Below are 20873 nucleotides of genomic sequence, written 5' to 3' on the forward strand. Positions count from 1 at the left end.
AAGCAAAAGCAACCCCCCCCCCCCCCCCCCCCCCAAAAAAAAAAAAAAAAAAAGAAAGAAAAAAAAAGAGAGAAAGAAATAACATAAAAAAAACATGTACACAGTTAGTTCCCATAGGTATGCTCAGTGGCGTAGCCAGGATCTAAAGTTGGGGTGGGGGGGGGGGCAAAATATTGTAACGCCGGCGAAGCCGTGCGTCGCGAGCGCCGAAGGCGCGAAGCTGTGGCGAGGGGTCTGGGGGCCCTACCCCAGAAAATTTTGAAAATTTTGGCTCCATTTCCTGCATTTTGAGCGTATTTTGAAGGAAAATAACGACACAATAATACTGGGATAAGTCGATATAATGTATTGAAATAAATCACTGAAATATAGATATGAAAAATACAGATGCAGAAAACTGAAAAATGGGACCCGCAACCCCATCCCCAATCCCAACCCCAACCCCAACTCCCCCTATAAAAAAACTCAACGGATTTGTACGTTTCACCTCTGGGACAATTGCGGGGTCAGTTGTCTACGCCAGTGAGTATGCTAATAGTCTGTTGGGAGATCTTACCGCCAAACTCGACGGAGATGTTGTCAACCAGAATCTCAATCATTTTCATGATTTCGTCCTCCTTGTAATTTTATCATCTTTGATTTGGATTTATTTTTATACGCTTCAATGTAGTTCTGATCACACACTAAACACGGGTAGATACATTTATAACAGAAGTATTATATAAATAAAGATATTCCAGGGGTGTCGGTGGATTTTGAAGATACACATTAGATATATACAGTATATATCATTTGAACTGCTTCATTCAAGTTCCTTATAGGAAATTCCATAAACGTAATTAAATTGAAACAAATATAGGAAACACAATAAAATGATTCGGTTGTAATACTGCTAATTAACGGGACAATACAAATGTCATCAGTTTTAGAAAAGATCGATGACCTTCGGCACTTTAACAGATGATGTCATTCTCCTGTACAGAATGTGACGAAGGCTCCCTGGACTTCAATCAGAAACCGTGAAGAAAGGAAACCAGCTGTGTTCTTATCGTGATTAGTTGATATTTATTAATTTATTTAAAAAAAACTTTTGGCAGCATGGGTTTCAAACCATTGATGAATATGTTTGTTATTTTATTTGAATTATTTAAAACTTTAAGTATGCTTTTATTTCTATATAAAAAACTGAAAAGACTTCGGTAAAGATGTTTTTCATCTGATCAACGAGTCGAACAATCACATCTTTTACTGCGATAAAAGTACCAGCGACCAGCTGTTTTCAATGCGATCTCACACGCATTCATATTCATACATCAAACCAGTAACTCGCTAATATACTGAAACCTAGCTAAGGAATAACGATTAGCTTTGTAATAGATGTGTTATAAATAAACCTACTGCGGGATGATAACGAAAGATAGGGGTTGTAATAGATTTATCATATTGGATTCTATTAATGAATAAAGCGGTGGTCTTTGTAATAAAATTACTATAGATAAACCTACAGGAGAATTAACGTTATATTTCGTTTCATATATATATTAAAACCTTTTAAAGAAGTCATTTTGAGGGTTTTTATAATATCTTTATTATATATAGAAATACTTGAAGAGTAATGCTGTGTAATAGATTTAGCATATTGAACCTGAATAGAGGAGTAATACTATTTTTTGTAATATGTTTATTATGGATAAACCTACTGATGGAGTAACTGATTTTGTAATAGATTTATCATAATGAACGCATCTGAAGGAGTAATGTTAGATGTTATCATCACAGATAAATCTACTGACGAAGATTTATCATAAATAATCATACAGAGGGAGTAACGGTCGATTTGTAATATACTGATTTTATCTGAAATCCATTAAAGGAGCACCATCCGGATTTATCATATTGAATCTTACTGGAGGAGAAATATTTGTTTTTGTAATAAATTCATTTTTTATAAACCCACTAATGGAGAAAGGTCGAATTTTGTGATATAGTATTTTGTTATTTTGCTTTTCTCAATGAAATTTTTATACAGTAATCTAGCAGAAAATTAACAAATGTCATAGTACGTTATAAATGGATTAAGGTTGCTCATTATAACGAGTATATTACATAAAAATACCAGTTGTATAATGTGGGTATTGAGGTCATTGTAAGATAATACTATTCTATAAGCTATCGGTAGATAAAAAAAAAATCACTGTAAAATAATACTATTATATACCCAATCGGTGGATTAAAGTAGGTCACTGTTACAAATTTATAATGTAAAGACCTACCAGTGATATGACAAAGGCGATTTTAATCCATCGAATAATAACGGACCAATGGATTAGAGTAGGTCATTGTTATTATTAATTATACAATAACCTATCAATGTTATAGAATAGGACGTTTAAGTAAAACTGGTATTATATTCGTGTTGATTGATTTGGACAATTATGATGCACGTGTTTACATTCATTTTTGACGATTTACCTTAAGAAATATTAAAGCAGATTTTGATATGGAGTTCCTAGAGTGTCATTAAAAGTTTCGTTCGCGAGCACATTTATCTCATAACACCAGAAAATGACCAATTAAAATATAAGCGTAACTAGTAAGTGTTCGTTTTAATTATAATTCATTATTGTCATTTGGAAAATTTTCTTTTTCGTGAATTGAGCTTTTCTTGTATATGCAGTTCTTCATTTTAAAGTGCCATACGAGGATTACAAACTTTGGAATACTCTCGGTTTTAATAGCAATTATCTGGCTTGATATGACACGTATACTCCATTATACATTGATACCCTCATCTGGCACATAATATTGTTATTGTATCAAAAAGAACAAAGCCAATACTGCTATATTAACAGAATCTGAATTGTGTCGTCGATGAAGTTGAAAACGCTTACTCTTCTGTAACACATGGTCTTATTCACCTTGTACTTTTTCAGGAATCTCATTGTAAGTGTCTTCTGCGTCATCGGCGACACCCACTATGAAAATTTTCGCCAATCTTATTAATTGATGTCATGTTCCCAAAGTGAGAACAAATCAAACAACAACGGGACCCTTAGGCATACTAATTAACATCAAACACGCTCAACTTCATATATTCCTGATGCAGGAGTAGGTGTGTATGTAATGGATTCAATAACTGATAAGTATGCACTTATCTCTTGGGGTTCAGGCTGGTCTTAAATAAGGGAATCAAATTAATAATCTACGCAACACTTTACATAGATAATGTATTTACAAAGCAATATTTACGATCTGCATAAAGCATAAGAAGTAAACTCGAAAAAAAATCTCTTTCACTTTCAATATTTATCACATAATAGCTGAAAAACGTGATTTTTTTCTGCTTTTTGAAGTTTTAACTCGGGTGAAAATAAATATAACACGACCACTCGTTGTACAATCTCTATTTAACTCCAAGAAATCGAAAACGAGAAACATTATCATAGACAGCTTTTGGTTTAATTCATCATTAAATCTAACTTGATATTTTGTTTTAATAATTGGATGTCATTAACTGTGGATTAATTATCTTTTTAGGTACTGTGGCTGCTGAAGGTCACAACAGGTGTTATATGATAAAACCTACGCTGCCGGGATCGTGACAACATATATTTTCAAATCAAGTTATGGAGTTACATTCCCGTGATAGTCAAATAATGTGTAACCTCCGAGACCGACCTCCTCATTTTATTATTAACCTTGCTTCATCGACTTCAATGTGCTCCTTGTTACTTTCTTTTACGAATGAAATGTTTTGGTTTAAAAATAAAACTTGTAACATTATGATACATGTAATTTTACTTGTCTGGACTTTTCTTGCTCTCTTTTTGATAACGTGACATCATCTGGACTTTACAAGAGAATAGAAACCGGACGTTGGTGATTTAGCATACTTTTACCCTAACCATTAACATTTATCTATTTGTATATTAAATTGTGCATTTTCTTTTTTGTTTGAGTTTGACACTGTGTTATTATAATTTAAGCATTTTTTATTCATGAGAAAACTATTGATTTAGTGTGTAATACTGATACATGACATTTTGATAAAATATTTACCGTCCCCATGTAGAATGAAGCCTCGTCTTGCTAAAATCAAATCGAGCATGCCATATATTATAAACGAAAGTCATTTTTAATCAATGTTTCATCTATAATTACTCTTTATGAATCAAACTATTGCGGAAAATAATATTTGCAAAAATAAATAATTTCCTTGTCTTTTAAACGTAGCAGCAGAATTGATTTTTCATGATAATCCTTCTTTGGTTATACGATATAAGCTTAATTCAAACGTATAATGATGAATTTTTGTGAAATGTTTCCATTATCGTCATATTTTATATACATAAGATATTAGAAGTGTCTCCGGTGTTTTTGCGGCACGTGATCAGTTATGCTTTATAGTGGTGCATTTTTTGCGTGGCTATCATATGAGCGCCATTTCAAAAGCGGCGAAAGCAATTATCAGTAAAAACAGAGCAAAGCAATACAATTTGAGTCACAATTTAATTAATAAATGCAACATATATAGCAACATATGGCTGTTGTCCACTTCAAGTTAGTTTTGTTCTATGATAATTTCTGAATGAATAATATAAGTATAAAAATGTGAAGATATATATGTAAGTTAAACTGTGTATAGTATTTTTCCCTTAAGGCATTAAGTATTTAATTACAGAAGGCAGAACGAACACTAAATGCAAATTGTGTACAATTCATGGCGTGACGAAAATATGAAACCATACAATATGTGAATAATGTGTTTTATACATGTGAATAAAAAGCATTGCTCTGTGTTTAGGGTTGTAGACCTGTATGTATATCCGGGAAATCGAGACCGGAAGGTGCAGCATCCGGGAATGTAAGTCCAGATTCTGAAGGAGGTGCCGGTAATAGACTCATTTCTACTGTAGCATGAACTCTTTCGAAAGGTGCATAATCTGGTGGAGATTCTGTAGTGGCTTCAGTGCTTGGTTGTGGGGTAGTCTCAATAACCACTTCTGCAGGATTGTTGTCATATACGACTGGAGCTTCCACAGTCGGTTCTCTTGGTAAGTCCTCCAATCCTGTCGCTGTTAACAGCACAATGTCGTATTAATATTTATTTTTCAATGGTTAATTATTATTGTGATAAACTTATCCATAATTAAGATTCAATCAACACTATAACATCTGTAACAGGAAGAAAGGATGCAAAGAAGGTCCAGTAGAATTTGTACTCAAATTAAGGAATAATAATAACAATTTACTTACAAACTATACCCTCGGTTTGTATAAAGGAGTGCCTACAAACTTACATGTTTTACAATGTGTGGAGTTTCGGACGCAGCTGTTGAACGTTGGATTCCAGAACATGAAAGGGTAGCACTTCATAACCTGTGGTCGGAGCTTTTCGCCATAGTCGGTGACACACTGAATGAACTTGTTACACATCTTCGGGTGTTCAAGATAGCAAGCCACTGTCCGATCCCGTGCCTCACACACCTTACAAATATCTATCAAAACATGAACAAGATCCCTTGTTAACAAGTTTACAGAAAACATTGACCAGAACCAATATTCCAAATAACTGACCACGTACTCTGTTTGATATCGCTGAGAATGGAACACAAAAGATAATTGGATACTTCAAATCGGTTAAAAGTGTAAGAGTTATGACAGAATAATCCGACTTTAAATAAAAGTAAAACATTTAAATCTATCACAGAGAGATACTTACAGACACTATGTTTTCTTCTGTACCTGAATAATGCTCTGATTTGGAATTAAAAGATAAAAGTCAAAATCTACCACAGAGAACGACCAACAGACAAGATTTTTTTTTCAAGTGAAAAGGCATGATTGTATAAGAATCATACCTTGCTGTAGATCTTCTGTGTCTTGTATAATATTATAATTTGGAATTATAACATCAGTCTGACTTTGGGTGTTGGTAGAGGTACTCTTAATGACAGTATTTTCGGTTTCTATAGTGGTAACAGTATTGGTGGAAGAAGATCCAGATGTTCCTGTTATAGCACCACCAGAAGACGGAGGAGGTGCATTGACTACTGTGTTGTCGATAACGAGGCTTCCGGAAGTGAGCTGTAAATCGGGTGATGGCGGATCAGGCACATTCTGGTTGCCGGTGTCAACTACGTTTCCCGAAGTGTCAATAGGAGAGATTCCAACTGGAATGACATAAAAACATAGATGCTAACGGTATACTAATTAATCAAAAAATTAATCGAAAATGTTATTTTTTAGATCTCTGTTACTAGATTTTAAGCTTGAAGATTACTGTAAAATCGTTCATTTTCGTGGAAATTGATAGTCGATGAATTCGTTAATAATCGTTGTCATATTCAGTTCATATGCACGAGAATTCATTTTGAATAACTATTACCTGTTGATGAATTTCGTGATAACTATTCATCTTTGAAATTCAGAGCCCGAGAAATAAGATTTTGTAGTGAAAATCCCGAAATTTGAGCCCCACTAGAATAAGTAATGTTACAGTAGACTGTAATTTATGTTCCAAAATCATTCTTCCCAAAAGAAGACGTTCTTTTGTTTAAGGCTAATGTTGGTTTTCAACATCAATGTTGTTACCTTCGACAATGTTGCCTTTATTTAACTGCGAATCACCCGGTTCTGTAGCGACAACATCATATAGGATCATCTTCTCCGCCCCACTATCTTTGTTAACAGGTGTTAACATACCTGTACCGGTAGCGGGCGCTGAACCCTCCCCGCCAATGCTATTGTCTCCAGTGATGTCAATCGTTCCGATTTCAGCAGCATTGGAACTGTCACTTCCGACAACTGTAATACCAGTGGAGCCTGGACTTGTCCCAATTACTGCAGTAGTATCCGGTTGTCTGAAGGGAAGACCTGTCTCTGTTGTTTTGTCACCATTAGATGTTGGTAAAAGACCATCTGGCAATTGTGACTTGTCACCATCCATGGCTGCAAGAACTGCTCCCAGGCGGCGAAGTTGTTCAGGCGATAACTGCATCATCTGGCGAGGAGTAAGCAAATTCTGGAAAGCTTGAAGACTTTCCTGGGATGTTTGAGTGGAAGTTAAACGGTCCCTCATCTGCGCAGTCAATTGAGGACGTAGCTGTTGCTTTTGAGCATCTGTTAAAATCTTCCACATTGCAACAAACTGATCTGCAGTCATCTCTCGTGAGACACTTAGTAGGTCAGCTATATTCAGGGACCTCACACTTTGAATAAGCTGTAATGGGTTCGCTTGACGAGAGAGAAGCTGTAGTTCTTGAAACTTTGTGATACGCCTATTAGCAGTAGGTGGGACATTTGGTACGCTCCTCATTGTAACTGGCCTTATAGGTGTAACAACTGGCAGACGGCCTGGAATGGCTGGGGGAAGGAGAGGTCTACCAATTCTATTGGCAATGACTCCTCTAACGGGACGAATGGGAGTGACTTGCGGAAGATTTCCACTCACGGGACTCGACAATACCCGTCGAAAAGGCCGGCTAGGTAACGCAGGAGGCAGTCGTCCACTTACGCGTAACGCCCTTATCTCAGAAGGTAAAAGGCCTCTGATTTGAAATGCATTAATCTGCTGAATGGGAACTCCTCTTGATCTCATATATGCAGCTTCTGTCAGTGTAAGCTTCCTTCTAGCCTGTAATTGCTCGAGTTCGGCTTCTGATAAACCAGTTGCCTGTATCCGAGCTATTTCTAAAGGACTAACCCCTCTTCTTCTCAGTAGGTCTGCCAAAGCCGTAGATATCCGGCTAGGTGCAGCCGTTTGGGGTACGGTACCACCTGACATTTCCGCTGTGCTATTAAAAACCTGCGTGCAGTTCATTTTAAATCCATTGAATTGTCCTCTTCGAATGCCATCTTTGATAAACATGAAATTCGAATCTGAAAAAAAAGTTATAATCTGTCATTTGAAAAGTCAGTGAAGCGACTTGAATGAAATCTCGAAATTAGTTTAACCATTAATGTGAATTGTGACACTGATGTATGAAATTTGTTTTTTTATAGGGCTATTGCACTTCCATGTTTAGATTTTGACTTTTCTTTAGATTAGTTTCGATTTTCCTCAGTCGCCTTCTAAGCCGCAAACTTTTACGCTTTATTATCACTGACAAGTCCTAAAAGGACGAAACAGCTTTATGATGAAGTTTAATTCATTATTTGGCTCTACTGTGTCTAATTCTAAATTTTTATCACAAGGTGTTATTTACTTGTGCGTCTTTTTTTATCGTTTTGACGTCACAATTTGTGATATTTAAAGTAATTAGTAAAAACAGGTAAATTTGTTCAATCATTACAATTCTTACAATCGACTGTGTGATAATAGTTGTAAAGAAATGCACGGACATAATAGAATCACATTTTAATACGAAATTCAAGGTCATAGTTTTGAGTTCATCGTATGATACCTTAAATTATATGCTTCACCAGTTGTTAGTGTTTCAAAACAATTTAACAACAAAAATTATAGTAGCAATTGAAAAATAAGAAAATAATATAAAAAAAATATATATCGTTAAAAAATTCAACACGGTTGCTTTTTTAAACTAACGTATACCACGCAAACGACATAATTTATTAGCATAAGCGTGGAGCGGATTATTGGAAAATGCTATCTCAGTGCCAACTAAAACATTGACACTGAGTTGTTTCCGTCGTAAATGTATATATGTACTTATTTACTTCTCTATTAATTCAGAAGGTAAAACATTCATACCATTATATAATCGGTAAGCTTAATACACCAGTAATTAACTTTCGATGACATTTGAGGTGACGTAATATAGATGTTTACATGATGAGTGATTAAATGCCATCAAGATGAAATCACATGTGTTTTCTCCAAAAGAAAAATTTTACTTTTCGAGTTCATTCAAAATATTGCTAGATATTATATATAAAATGCCCCTGTTGTTATCTTTGTACGAATCTAAAGAAGAAATGATGATCAATCAATCATGTAACGAGGTCAATTGCCAATCTATGGATATGATATTTACACATAGTTTGACAGATTTATACTTGTCAATGTTTCAAATGGAGTGTCATTCACCACAAATCAATTATGCATTGTAACAAATTAACGCTGACATTGATAGCTCGTCAAGAGTATGAGATACTGATATGTAAGGATGTAATTTATTTGCAAATATTTGGATATAATTAGTACAAATTACTGGCTCATAACCTGCCAAAGATTCCTTTAATTGTTAGTTAACACATAAACATGTTTGTATATTTACGGTCATTGCTATAACATATCAGATTGGTGAATTAAAGGCAGGCAAATCTTTAGCAAGCCACTTTTATCTTTGTGCTCCCGTCAAATACATTCATTTTGTTACATTTTGCAATATTCATTGAAAATGCAAGGCAGACCTTTCGAAAGTTCACAAGTATGTTGTTAAAACAACTATGTTTATCTGAAGTTGATGTTAAGCAAACTTAGGTCTAATGAAATAGGTCAAAATAATTGCTCCGCGTGGACACAGTTTCAAACTTGAACAAGTATCATGATTAATATTGACTTTTCAAAAACAAAATCGCTTATTTTAGATCTTAAATGAAATATTACAGTAATTCAGAAAGCTACTCCGGCGTAATACTTTTAACATATACATTTATTCTTCGTCACGTTGGAATGAAGTAAAAATATATGTGTCTGGTATTCCGACAATAACAGTGCCAGTTGCAAGCAGGATCAATTTATACATACATATATGTGTACATAAATATATGGTTTTAATTTTACTCGTTTACATAGTGATTACTCCCTAGAAAAGTACTATTATATAACGTCACAGGAAAAAGACGTCATATAATTGTTCGGAAATTTAAAAAAAAAAAAAAATGGAGGTCCGAAATTTGTTAGGTCTATAGCTACACAAGTTTAATCGTTGTCTTATTTCTTATGAATATGAATGACATGAATTAAAAAAATCATGCAATAGTGTATGTGCAAATTTAATGCATTCGCCATAACATTTGATATGGCACTCTTCTTAATTCTTTTATATGATATATAAAGTAACTGACCTCGTTTAAAAAATCAAATTATGTCTTAGACATAGCTCCGATTTTTTATTGCCGCATGTCATATTTAAACACCCATCTATCTTTATTACATTTAATTTAAACGTTTTGTTATCAAATCTTCACATTCATATTTCCGAATGTATGTCTTAATTCAAATATTAATGTTATTGTGAATTGAGATATTCAAATATCTATATCAATTTACCTTTCATGAATTATTTGGTCTTTTATATATATATAAATATAGTAACATAATCTTTTTATGAAAGAATTTTTTATGTATTTTTTTATCAGCTATTTGAATACCAACTATCATTCTCGCCTAGATAACCATTATTCGTCTGAATTACAAAATCAGGATTGTCTTTCTCAATTAATTTGTAAATCATGATATCAGTGTGTAACATCAAAAGGATCTTGATTTATATTTTCCAACATCATATAGAATAATGTCATTTACAAAAAGCAATGGTCATTAGACGTAACTGAATTCCCCGTATACTTCTTTTTTCCTTACAGTTGAATGTAAATTATAGCCTGTTATCTAATCGTCAAATCAGAGCTGATACAATATAATTCAATAATGGATATAACTGCATTATAGGGTGGAATGGTCTTTCTATGAGTCTATAAGTAACATTTGTTATAACATAAAGCAGAAAATCTGCCATTTCATTTAGGATTATCTAATAACAAGAGTTTTTCAAAAAGAATGTTTTGAGAACATGACTTAGAATGGGACAAAAAAGTGAAGCAAATTAAATCTTAATAAAACGTTAAAATGCCAATTTGATACTTACAAAATTTTTCAGGAACACATCGGCACACGTCATTGAGATAAACCTTTGGCAAAATTGCGGTGTCATTACAACGTTTGAACGCATACTGTCTATTGTTCCCAACAAGTGTACTCTCAATGTAGTGCTTCGGCGAAAAATAAGGAATTCTGTTGCACTGTAGTGAGGAATAACACAGGAATATATTTAAGAAAGTTTCGATCACCATTTTGGATCAGGTCTTAGTCCAGCTAGAAGTCACTATCTTAGAGATAGCTATTGTAGACGTGAACCAGTAAACACACTCTTCTCTCCTGAACACTACTTCTTCTAAACTATCACTTTATCTCAGGCTGAGAGCTGTGCTTGACATAAGACAGGATGGCTTAATAAATCCCCCAGCCAGGCCAAGCGAGACTGACACAACACGTCAGAAAAGAAAGCGTGGAAATGATTGACACTTTTCTATGCCTCATTACCACTGAAACAATCAATAAACATAGCCGACGCAAATTATATGAAGCTTTAGCGCGTTACCGATTTAAATACACTCACGTTTCAGTAATTCTGCAGATCTTTATATTATTTTAAATTAAATTTTTAGATGTCATACTTATTTTGTACAATACTTAATTGACATCTAGGTTGTATCGAAAGTGACAAGTTCCTTATTTTTTCCCTCTTTATTTTGGAAGAAAATGTTGACATGATGACGATGGTGTAACATATCAGCTAAATATCTTCATAGGAAGTGAAATATGTAACATTTATGTACAATCCACATAAAAAGTAATAAAACGATATTTTAAATCATTTGTAAAGTCGTAAAGATGGTTTTATTATTTTTTCTGAGATAAAGGACAGAGAATGAATGTCAGTCTGTGAGCAGAATTGTGAATGCTTGTGCATTTGATATTGATTTATGAACCACGTGACAGGAAAAACTACAAGATACCAACATAATCATAATCCAAACTCAAAAGCAAAACATGAATAAAGGAAAATGACCAGTTGTTCCACAAGAGTAAGCGTCCCCTGTCCCATCAACGAAACCAGCCATGTAGAGAATATAATGTGATGATAAAACCTTTTTGGTCATACACATCGGATACACCATACATAAAAAGGTATTTAACGGTCATTTTCATCAGCACCTTTGTTCAACCTTCGGCGAGTTAAAACATTAATACGTTCACATGTTGAACTATGGTGTTCAAATTTTGCAATAGACTCGATATTCTTGTTTTCTTTTTTCCCTTTTAAACGTTATCGTGATGAAATCTGCAAATAACAGTAACGCATACAGCACAAGATTTTGAAGACGAACGTTTAAAATCACCAAGGAACAATTTCGTCATTACTATTATGATCCAATCAATGATTCATTTATTTTCTTTATGCAACATGAAGTTCGACGTGTTCAAGTCAGTTAATATGCCTGGTAGTTCTCGTTTGTTATCAACCTGTTCTCATCTTGAGAACGTGAAAGGTTTCTGATCGCCCTGAATTTACATGCCAGATGTCGATGATAATGGCTACTGGTCCTGACCACATAGACAGATTCTTTATTTTTGAATCTGGGAATTTCTATAATTATAAGTATAATAATAATACATGTTGCCATAAAAACGTCTTTGACATACTTTGTTTTCCCCTGACATCATTCCATCCAATACATTTTTGTTTTAAAAACTGAATAGAAAGTTAGGTCTTATCATGATCTCTGTGTGATTCATTTCAGGAAGTAGTATTAGATACTGCGTGAGAGTTCCTGATGAAGATAGATTTCATTACTGTAAGGTAAACATTTTTTTTGGAAATTGAATACGGACTAATTCAGATGCGTTTTATTGGCTTATGTCATTGACGTAACTCCTGGATAAGGATATCAACATCAACATGATTTGACCACACGCAAACGGCATGCAGACTCACATCCGTCATGTGTTCGGAAGTTACGTTGATATGTGCAATATTTAAATTGCTTTAAAAAATGCATGTAATGAGAACAAAATTGTAGTAAAACATTACGTTTCTGTTATAGATGAGAAAGGAGAAAATTTTGAGAATGTGACCAAGAACATTTACTATCAATCTCCATTGGTTCTAATTCATCGTTCATGATCACCGAACCCCCGCTTTCCCTCGACTTACGTTATCGATAAGTACTTACTAACCTACATAAACATTTGTACAATGTTATGTCTTACTGAATTCATACTCAGACAAACATTTTGAAACTGCACTCACAAACTGATGTTTATAACATGATGTTCGCTATTTCGTCATAATATGTATTTGAGTTGTAATTTCCCAGGAATTGTATTCTTTGCTTTTTGTAAGGATCGACATAAATCCATGAAAACTAGAAACCACGACAATTAAATTTTAGATTTGTATCAACAACTGTTTATTTTTTTGTGTATCTTTTGTACATTCTTCAAGATTACAGGTGGAAGACACTGCTGGTGCATGTTTGGTTGCCGCGCTGTGCTACAGGGTATATACTAATCTTCATGTTGGTTTGAAAATGATGACTATTATATTTTGAAAATAGTGCACCTTCACATCCAGGTGGTAAAGATTTATTTCAACAGATGTGGATCTTTATGAAGACTGAAAAGCTGTATGATGCAATCTTATTTATTATTTTGGTCTACTGTAAGTAATTGTGAAATTCTATATGAAGGTGTTATTCACCTTTTTTGTTTTTGATTTTGTTTGTTTTTTTTTTTTTTTTTCGCGTGTTTTTTTTTTTTTTTTACAATCCTAATGTAGACAATTCACCGAGTGAAAGTTGTTTTAATTTAAAAGATTGCTTAAATACGTATAATAAATATAAAAATATGCAGCATACATTGCATAGAGAAAGATCCATATTGAATGAAATAAAACATTTTAAGCAAACCGTTGAACTGCGGTTTAGTCAACATATTTTGGCATGGAATATAAAAAACATCGTTTTGAAAAGATATGTATACATAAAACAATGCCTTTTTGCTTAATTTGTTTGATAAATTTAAAGTAAGCCAGATTTATTTTGATATTAAGCATCACGTAAAAACAAAATCAAAATTTATGCGACATTCAATGAAAGAAATGGCTATTTTCTATCTAGAAGATTTTCGAAAGCAGTAGAATTTACCGCCTTTTCTTCAAAATCGAAAAATTGATATCATTCTGAACTTATTCAAGCTTGAAAATTCATCATTATGAATTTTATAATTTTTTAACAATTCAAGCTCGATATAGGGTTGATATTTTCGCCGTTCGTCGGTCGAAACAAAACAACAAGACAAAAATACCTACATGTCAACATTACCTTTGTCCTAATAAAAATGCTCAATAAAACAAGGACAAAATATGAACAAGAGAAAGATTTACACAGAGACTCCTGAAAAAGTACAAGAAAAAGAAGATCAGGTGTTCCTAAAGAGTAAGCGTCTTCTGCGTCATCGACGACATCCGCTATGTAAACCTTGGTCAATCCAACTAAGTAATGTCACGTTCTCAAATGAGAACAAAGTATTCAACAAAGGAACCAACAGGCAAACTAACAAGCATCAAACATGTCCACCTTCATATCGCACAGAAACAGAAAATTTCTCAATGAGATCTCCATGACGAAAGTAAAACTTCCCAATTATTTTCATCAACCTACTTCTTTTGAAACCCTGTGCTACGAGTTTGTTCATCAGTAATAATGGGAACAGGCCATTGAATATCGAATCAGCTGCGACAGGTGAACATCATAGGTTGGGAATGCGGAGATAAGAGTATCCCGAGATGGAAATTCACAAGGAACAAGACGTAATCATTATATCTGAATGTGAAACTAGGTCTTTGTCACCAGTTTTCATAGGCTCTTCCTATGACAACGAGAACAAGTCAGCCAACAGAGAGGCACAATTAGTTGCCATAGGTCAGCCATTTGTTTGTCTGAATTTCTTACCACCATATCCGACGAAGAGAATGACTGTCGTTCACATTTCTTGGAAAAGAAAACTGTCAAAACAAGAGAATGTTTAGAATGGAGCATGGTGGTGTACAGAATGGACAAAACAAATGTTCTTATACTATAAATGATTTAGAAGAGGATATCCATCAACAAAAGTGTCACGGAGACAAAAAGCCCGCAATCAACTAATCAAAATGTGTGAAATGTTTGTTTTTCACATAAAGCTTAGTCTGTTGACTATTTTCTATAATGTTCGATTAAGTAGAAATATTTCTAAACGAATGCAAAAAACAGTCTGCCTCAAGTAGCTTTATGAAGTTGAAGTATGAACAAGGAAATGACGGTAACGATAACAGAAAACACAGGAATCTCAATACATATAAGAAGGTACCACGGTAAAATTGGACCAAAACAATAAATTAGGCTGTGCAGTACATTCCTTTCGTCGGTCTAGGACTCGTCAGCGATGTTAAGGGCCATGAAATTTAAAACCTACGAGGCGAATGAGTAAAATAAAAATTGGTCACGAGACATACACCATCAATACTTAATTAGAATTAGACATCAGTACAAAGTACTCTTTCACCCCCAAATAAGATTATACACAAGTATGTAGCGATTATCTGCGAGCAGGAAGGTTGTTTACATGTTGTTTACTTCCTTCAAATGTTTACGTTCTATTGACAACCGCCATTCTGTCATTTTTTGATTGAGCCTCTTTTTAAAAAAATGTAGGGAATAGGGAATATAGTTACCTTCTATATATGAATTCTCAAGGATCAATTAGTGCATACACAATGAATTTGTACGAACTTTATTACAGGTAAACAGTAAAAATAGATCACGCGAGGCATTGCGTCATTAGAAGCGATTACAAAATCAAAATTAAGGGTAAAGCTAAGTTCCGGTAAGGTATGTTCCGGAATGTCTGGTAGCTTAGATCCGATAGCGGTGAATGCTTCATTATACAGTACTAACTTGCTCCTTGTAGAGAACATACTGTGATGTTCTACAGAAAATAATTAAACAAATATTAAATATGGAAATGAATGGACTAAAATTCCGATGACAGGATAAAGAAAACAAAAATTCAAATCAGTTTAACTTCAGTATTCCAGTACTAAACATAATACTATAGAATTAATTTGTAATGTCAAGCAAACATGGACCATGATTTCATAAGAAAGATATTTGCGCTGTGTAAAAATGAATGCTTTGAAAAGAAAACAGGACAAAAATTACACCGACGCCTTTACATAATTGATTTAATTGTTCACTGAATCTGTAAGGCTGATGTTCTACTTTTCTAAAATTTATAGAAGGCGACATTCATTCTTCCATTCATAACAAATGTCGTCATAAACAAGCCAAGCTATCCCTGACAAGGTAGCATTGATGTATATAAATGTGCATATGCTTTGATATTACAGTTTTGTTTTTGCGGGCTGATTTGTCATTATGTAAATCCATCATGAATTTTACCGTCAGCGTATCTGCACGGTAAATTCAAAATGGTTTCCCGTCCTTATGCAGGCTACATGCGTGTCTTTTTCATTCGTGTGGTTTTGTAGTTTCCTTGAAAATCTAACATTATAATTTTCTTCTTTATAATTTTCTTTCTTGATTCATAAATGTTATAATCTTATTCACTTTATAGATATATTTCATATGTAATATGTGTCACTTGAATATTCTCTAAATTAAAACATACCAAACGTGTTTACTTTTTTTTATTCAAAAGACATATGTATTACTACGTGTTAACGCTTTATTGGTCATTCCAAATCCTCGTGTGACGTTGTCTTGGAATATACTTTTTTCCCGTTGTCACGCGCTGCTTTTTATCGTGATATGCTCTTACATAAATTGACGACAGTATGGTTACACGTAACACATAATAATTAAACACGAGGTCATCAATTTCTTTAGACGTCTCGAATCAGTCGATCTAACCTCAGACTTTTTATAGTTTACACACAAGCTGACACCACAAAAATGACAAAGTGTTCTTTCATTCTTTATACTGCGTGCAATATACATTCTAATTGCTTTTGATCATCGATGCTAGAATTCTGGAAGCGGTGTAAAAGTGTATAGTGAAATGGGTGTTACCTAATTCATAGAGAAAGCACAATTTTTTTTTGGAAGAAATTACTCCAGACAATTTTGTTTTTGCCAGTTTTGTTCACTCGTGCGATATACTACTATAAACCACCTGTTGGAAAATTTCCAGTATATTTTAATATTTTCCATCGAATTCCTGGTAAAGTAATATCATTATACGAGTAATGACTATGAACTTCTTATAAAAACAAAATTCAATTTATCATAATTCTTATATATTTATTTACTTAATTATTCATTTCTCATTATTTTTGTTGTTTTAATTATCATCATATCAGTATGTCCGAATACTTGATCCTGTGACACATTATACTGTAGGCGTGAGGAAAGAAACAAAAAAATCAAACCTGTGTGCCAGGAAACATTTTTGTTTGTAAGTGATTTGTTATTCTATGACAGGTATGGTGTTGTGCCTGCAGATAATGCACGTACAATAACTTCTAACAAATATAAGAACTGGACTTGCTTTATAACGATGGAAACCTAGCCTATACATTACGAAATCTTTAAAAAGACGAAATAATAGCTAATCATGCTTCAGTTTTACAATCATTTAGATTGCCTATTAATGATAAGGATACGGACCTCCTCCGTTTATATTGGATACCCAAACTTTACAGGAATTCATATCAACAACGTTTTATTGCTAGTTCGTCTAGATAACCAACATGCTAAATACTCACAAATATGAGTTACACTCTTATTGTGATACTGTTTACTCAAGGAGTTGAATTAATAGTATGTGGTTGTTAAAGAACTCAAAAGAGCTTTTGACCCATCTGCACTCTCTATAAGATTTTTAATTTTTTTTCTTTTTATGGGTTTGCTGACCTGTTTTAATTTTCATGCTGAATTTAGGCTGAATCTAACGAAGAGCTTATCAGAACTGGTCACATAGACCTTGCAAAATCGATTAATTTAGCTTTCCGATATATTTATGACGTTTTGTCTTTAAATCACAAGAAATCTACTGACCACGTCCGTCTAATATACCCACAAGAATAGGAAATCAAAGACACGACAGACCTGTGGTATTTACATGCAACTGTTTCGATATTCAAAGGCCTGTTCCCAATATCAAGAGTTTCGTGCAAAAAGTCATCAACTGACGAACAACTTTGAGCACGGGGTTTAAAAACTGCAGTGTGCTTAAAATTCAACTTGAAATCTACTGAAATATAGGGCATGCGAATCACCCCATCTGGATTTTTACATTATATTTCGAACAAACTGAATTTTCCCCAGGCACTAATTACTTTGAAAAGGTCCTAAACACCACTGACGAGTCTCAGAAGGACGAAACAACTGTATGATGCAGTTGAATTAAATACTTAGCTCTACTGTATCTAATTCTACATGTGTTTTGAGAGGTGTTATCCACTTGTGTGTCCTTAGTACACTCTTCCAGAGACGTGTCTAAAATTGAAAACATTGCCTTCAATTACAGTCTGAATCATTTTTAAAATGATTCATGACATATTTCAGAAAAGGCGCTAATACAGATACAAAGAATAATGAACCAGACCAAATAATACATCATCATAAAATATTTCATGTGAACAGACGTAGAGTTACATCACATGGGTTACAAACAGATGTATCATGTGGTATAGTACAATCTCCAGTCAGGTACATTGTGTTAGCTAGTGCGACTGGTTAGTTAGTATGTATTAGACAGACATCTACTGTCTGGTTATTTGGTATGTGTTTAACAGAGACCTATGTCTGTTTAGGTAGTATATGTTCGACAGGAACGCACTGTCTATTTAGTTAGTATGTGTTAGACAAAGACCTACTGTCTGTTTAGGTAGTGTGTGTTAGACAGAGACCTACTGTCTGTTTAGGTAGTGTGTGTTAGACAGAGACCTACTGTCTGTTTAAGAAGTATGTGTTAGACAGAGACCTACTGTCTGTTTAGGTAGTCTTTGTTAAACAAAGACCCACTGTCTGTTTAAGTAGTATGTGTTAGACAGAGACATACTGTCTGTTTAGTTAATATGTGTAAGACAAAGACCAACTGTCTGTTTAGGTAGTATGTGTTAGAAAGAGATCTACTGTCTGTTGATGTATTTTGTGTCGGACAAAGATCTGATGTCTGGTCAGATATATGCGTAAATATCTTAATTGGGCGTTCGGCGCATTTCCACTCATCTGTTTTGAAAACATATCGGACGAAAATTATCATCATATCTGTTATCATTAATCTAACTGCATGTAATTTTATTACAAATTGGATAAAAACACTTTACATTTGCTTCTATTTGACCAGAATTTTTCCGCTTATATTGTGTTTTAATGCTGATTGATCATTGTAAAGTCTTCTATCCTTATTTGTTGGTCATGTGTAAAATGCTATGTTACGGATTATAATGAAGAAAGATTATAAGGCCGGACGTTGTGGATAGACACTTTCATTAATCTTGTAGCACTTGATCACCATGTTTTTAGCTCACATGGTCCAAAGAACCGCTGTACTTATGCCATGGCAAGGCGTCCGTCGTCCGACGTCCTACTACTATTTTGTTTTCTAGAAACGATTGAATTGATTTCATTCGAATTTGGTCAGAAGCATCCTTGGAGATGGTGAACAAATTTTCTATATCTGAAATCCCATTTTCTTTAGTTTGGATGAAGAAATGTTTTCTTTCTCTGGCCAATCAATTGATAAAACATTTGCTGATTCAATCAACTGTAGTGGCTTCAGTTTGAGATAATTGACGATAGGCAAGAAACAAGACTCATTTTAAACTCATTTCTCTCAGAATAACAATCATAGCTCCATGAATGACACACAATATCAGAATATACCAGAGATCCAGCTTCGTTGCCGATCAAAATTTTAAAAATCGAAACAATGTTCCCTCAAATGTCAACTTACTACAATAATTTGAAAATCAAAAGATTCGTTGTGGAAAATTCCATAACACAATGATGTTGATGAAATGATATTAAATGTTTTCCGAATTAAGAATTGATCCTGATTAATGCGGACTTCGCAGGCTTGTCCTACCAACCCACCGAATCTGATGGGATAGATAAAGTGGTATTTGCATATAAATAAAACATGGAATATAACCTCAGTATCAAAATTTATTTTATTCCTTAAATTTTATTCCTTTAAACTGTTTTGACAACAATTTTGATTTTCATTCAATTCTGTTACATCATAAACTAAGGAGCACTATCGCTGATAAGGCACCATTCACCTATGTCCATATACCTTTTTTAGACATGATTATGTGCTCGTTACCCATGAGTGGGATATTTAATGAGGTGATCAGTCACAGATTGATAAGCATTGGGGTGGTCATATTTTGAATCCTGTTAAGAGTATCAGAAATAGCTATCTACTTTAAAAATATTAATATTTTCTATAATCACAAAATAAGTAAATACGTTCATGAATTAACAAAATGATAAACATTTAATTACTAGTTGAAAAACTTCCTATATGATTCCTACATACATTTACATCCTTATTCTATATATATCTTATTATATTAAGAATTCTGCTGCCGAAGAGCATAGCTTTTCGGAATATAAGTAAATTCATATCAATGTTTTTTCTTAATGTTGATACACAAATATCAATATATACTGCTATTTATTGTGTATTACTTTAGATAGTGCTCTTATTTGGGAACTACATTTATTTAAACACATATGTGTACGTCCCACCGTTCCACTGAACAGGGGCAATCTTATCTCTCTCTCTATTGCGTTTTTCTTGTGTCCTGTTTATGTACGTATAGACAATGACTGGACATTTTACTCTGTGACACCATTCCTGCAGAATTGGGATCGAAGATTACGTAGACAATGGGCATTCCAGATCCGTGAGAACGCCGACATCAGTTGTTTTGATCCGAAATGACATCATTTGTCATATACATTTCTGAAATTCGTCGGTTTCAAATTCCTATAAAAGCTTTGCTTGTGTTCAGGTGATATCATAAAGTCAAGAAGAAGAAAACAGCAATACG

General features: G+C 33.8%; 1 protein-coding gene across 1 annotated transcript; it reads right to left on the reverse strand.

The window, feature by feature from the left end:
• Positions 1–4800: 4800 nt before the first annotated feature.
• Positions 4801–11037, reverse strand: LOC132563805 (uncharacterized). The gene is made up of 5 exons (XM_060228556.1): positions 10833–11037; positions 6595–7881; positions 5862–6173; positions 5301–5498; positions 4801–5075 (listed from the first exon to the last, which is right to left on the reverse strand). The coding sequence occupies exons 1-5, from the start codon at positions 11035–11037 to the stop codon at positions 4801–4803; spliced, it is 2277 nt and encodes a 758-aa protein (XP_060084539.1).
• Between the last annotated feature and the right edge of the window lie 9836 nt (positions 11038–20873).

The sequence above is a fragment of the Ylistrum balloti genome, unplaced genomic scaffold (genome assembly GCF_031769215.1).
Source record: "Ylistrum balloti isolate Yb309-2 unplaced genomic scaffold, AGI_CSIRO_Ybal_v1 Utg371872, whole genome shotgun sequence".
In the NCBI taxonomy this organism is placed as follows: domain Eukaryota; kingdom Metazoa; phylum Mollusca; class Bivalvia; order Pectinida; family Pectinidae; genus Ylistrum; species Ylistrum balloti.